This window comes from Epinephelus moara, chromosome 6 (genome assembly GCF_006386435.1).
Source record: "Epinephelus moara isolate mb chromosome 6, YSFRI_EMoa_1.0, whole genome shotgun sequence".
NCBI lineage: Eukaryota > Metazoa > Chordata > Actinopteri > Perciformes > Serranidae > Epinephelus > Epinephelus moara.
Window position 1 is genome coordinate 21,603,600 of NC_065511.1, and position 3,868 is coordinate 21,607,467.

The window sequence follows — 3,868 nt, forward strand, 5'->3', positions numbered from 1 at the left end:
TTAATATTTAGATTTAACTATTTAATATATTTCTAAGTTAACAAATATTGCTGTAAATGTGGTAAAAGGTGACGTTAAAAAATTCACAATACTTTTTTAAACATTGTTTGAAGCTAAATGTGGCAAAATGTTGATGTTATTTTCAGCGTGAGACACTTTACAAACGGCACCCCATAGAGAACTGGGCAGGTGTCTTGGTGAGCGACCAGCGTTAGCTAACGACAGCTAACGATGTCTAACGCTGTGTTCACATCACAACATTAAGTTTGCCATCACGTATTAGGTTATAACAAAGCTACCAATAGTTCTGCCAGTATTAGATAACTAATGCTACGTACCCATAACAGAAACTAATGCGCAAATGTCAGCTTGTATTAGACGTATCTTGCTATGCGTGTTATAACTCCGCATTACGGTGTATTGACGTCCGCAGGGGAGAGAGAGAGAGGGAGAGAGAGAGAGTTATGAAGATTTCCTGATAATGTTTTGTATGATAGGTGCTTGTGTGTGGGAACTGCCAGCCCATGTCCTCAGCTGTGGAGAGTATGTGCTGCAGGGAGGTGGATGCCTTCTGGGCTCTGGTGGAGAATCTGACCCCCAGACCAGACATAACATGTCCGGAACATAATCCTCCTGTCCAAAATGAGCGCTGCACACACCGCGTTTTTGGTCACAGATGAAGCCGTGAAATCGCACCTCTTCACCTGCAGAAAACACACCCAGGCACGAAAACTAACTCCACTCCTTTTTCTGTCCGGAAAACGGTGGACTCGATGTCCTGACATACTCGAGTTTGTGCAACCTGCACAAACACAATAATTCGGCATAATCACAAATGATGAAATGCGCTGTTAACAACCGAAAAAATACTAACTCACAAGTTTACTACCGCTCAGACTCACTACCACCTACTACTGCGCACTGGACAGAGGCAGGGTCAAGGACGCAGAGTTCCTTTTTCCTCTGAATTTGTGCCCTAAATTCTGAATTAACTTCTCATATAGGAATTTTCAGACAAGGTTATGTATGTATTTTTTAAAAAATGTAACCTGCAAGTTGCACTTTAAAGGTGAAAACACTGTGGGTTTCTTACTTCAAGTGACCCCATCACTTTACGTCACAATTTAACTTAAATTTCATATATTGTTGATGAATGCATCTTTAAAAGTCAAATTTTAAAAAATGTGTATTTTCTTGTTCTTTCAGATAATCAAAGAAAAGTGACCAGCAGCCTCCGTCATCATCATCAGTCTGCACCAGTGTCTTTTTTTTTTATGCTTTTCTAAGAGTCTTTTTAAAGTTTCATTATAATAATACAGCAAGTCAAGGGGCAAACATTTGCTGGTGGGTTTAATTTCTTAACTTGCGTTCATGTTAATCACATATCAGCTTCAGAGAAATGGCGTTACTTTAATAGCGACTTTTAAAAAATCAGAAAACACACACACAAAAACAAGATATAAAAATCTGTTGACAAAAAGCTGTACCAGTCTGGTTCCCTGGAAAGCAACATGCCACTTTTTATTCGTTAAACTCACACTCTGCATACTGAAAACTTCCCCACCCACTGGTTTGTGATATAGACACTGCGTTTGGGTTTCTCAGTTGATCATTAGAGCAATGATGACACAGTTTGCTGTCTAGCACCAAATCTTAAAGCATGCTACTAACACCCAGCACTTCCTGTTTTCTGAACAGATGTATCAGTAATGTAAACATTAACTCTTTGTATATTAAATTTAGTTTTGCGCTTATCTGCCTCATCATTGCTTGACTGGTAATGTGTTTGTCCTCTACAGGCCTCATCATTGCTTGACTGGTAATGTGTTTGTCCTCTACAGGGGAACATATGTACAAACCTCCATTCAGTATACTCTAGTTTCATAAATGTTTAACAGTCCAAAATATACACTTTCTTTTTTATTCAGCTGCCGTACCTTTTTTGGACAATGGTTAACTGCCATGGATGTTTTTGTTTCTTTTTTTACAAACTGCCCACTCTCAATAGTCATTCAGCCGTGTCAGCCAGATGGTGGTGCTTTAAGACTGCTTTAGAGCAGCTGAAGTCATCAGAGAGTGGAAGTGAAACAAGAATGGGAGACAAACTGAGGATTGAGTGTGACGGAAAGTTCAAGAAGTTCTGTGGTTCCCCTCGACAACAAGAAAGCTCAAGTTTAAGCATGTACTAGAAAACAAAAAACAAATGTCTGAGCCACTGTTTGTACATCTTTAAGTATTTTTGCATTGCATTAAAATGCTCATTACTTGTGTGTCTAGCTGCCAAAACATAATAAAGTATAACTTAAGAGTGACCTCTGTAAAAACTGTAATGATATCATGTAAGGATAAAAGCCTTTCAACATGACTGATTCATTGCAGTAGATCTAAGTTTAAACTACACAACAGTACAATTTACACAAGCTTAACATCTTTTTTAATTTTTTAATTTTATATACTTTATTAATCCCCAAGGGGAAATTCAATTTTACACTCTGTTGTCAATTACACACAGGTCCGAACACACACATGCACAAACTGGACCTATACATGCACTAAATGGAGAGATGTCAGAGTGGGCTGCCCATGACAGGCGCTCCGAGCAGTTGGGGGGTTCGGTGCCTTGCTCAGGGGCACCTCGGCAGTGCCCAGGAGGTGAACTGGCACCTCTCCAGCTACCAGTCCACGCTCCACATTTTTGGTCCGGACGGGGACTTGAACAGGCGACCCTCCGGTTCCCAACCCAAGTCCCTATGGACTGAGCTACTGCCGCCCCGCAGCAGTACAGCAGTAAAATGCAACGAACACATTAATGTAGCAGCAATCTTGGATCCATCTGCTAGAGTTTGACAACAATGAAAATTGTAGCTGCTGCGCAGCAATGGTTGGGGCCGGGCAATTTTAGGCAAAATTAGGCAATTCTGAGCAACACACACACTACACACACTGAAACAAAGCATATCACAACATATAGAAGTTACATCATATAATCATGGCATGCCCTTCAAATTGTGGATGAGTGGCTGAAGTGATCAGACTCATAATATACAAAGGAAAGAAAAAACTCAAGAACAAGAAAGTAAGAATAACATTCAATCAATATCCTTTATTTAATCAGGTAAAAAATCATTGAGATTTAAAACCTCTTTTCCAAGAGTGACCTGGCCAAGACGGCAGCACAAAAGCAAAATGGTTACACCAAACACACAAGACACAAATAAAATATGATCACACACTACAGGAAAACCAGAGTGGGATTACATGAGTACACAGTGCAATCACAAGATCCAATTGTCTTTTATAATTGTCTTGAATTCCCCCAGAGTTACAAGATGTGTCAGTTTCAAGTCCTTCTGCACATCGTTCCAGGTAGACGGGGCAGAAAATTTAAAAGCCTTTTTGCCCAGTTCAGTTCTGACTCTCGGGACCTGCATCTGTATGATGTCCTGAGAACTCAGGCCAAATCGGCTGAGGTTTCTACACATGTGTAAACACAAATATGTAGGCAGAAGTCCAAGAATAGATTTATAAATAAAAGTTATTATTAACTGCTAGCAATTGTGAACAAACTGGCCTGATCTAGCTTAAAGCTAAACATTATCCATGGTGACAAAGATGAAAACATTTTTTAAAATGTAAAAGTAGCTATTGGATAGACTCTGCATATTGACTGATAGCTAAGCCAAATAAACATGGAAAAGAGACAAGGGATAACAGGGAAAAGTGTTGATAAAGAGTATTTGTCTCTCCGCAAAACTGCCTGGATCATAATTATTTTAACCTTGGTAGTCTCTAATCCACATAGCATGATGCCTGAACATAGGACTTTCACATTAGAATGTCCATTCTGCCTTAGCTGAGGCTTGAACTC

The 3,868-nt window shown here is 39.6% G+C and overlaps 1 protein-coding gene across 14 annotated transcripts in view; it reads left to right on the forward strand.

Moving 5' to 3' along the window:
• The window catches only part of LOC126392084 (myeloid cell surface antigen CD33-like), a 24,705-nt gene that overhangs the window by 8,894 nt on the left and 11,943 nt on the right, over positions 1 to 3,868 (forward strand). For 2 of the 14 annotated variants that reach the window (XM_050047253.1, XM_050047254.1), the window contains one exon: positions 1,207 to 1,754. The exons of the other annotated variants lie outside the window; for them this stretch is intronic. In XM_050047253.1, the coding sequence (XP_049903210.1) occupies positions 1,207 to 1,210 (4 nt within the window). In that variant the 3' untranslated portion in view covers positions 1,211 to 1,754. Of the gene's footprint in view, positions 1 to 1,206; positions 1,755 to 3,868 lie in introns of those variants that run through there. 14 annotated transcript variants of the gene reach the window in all.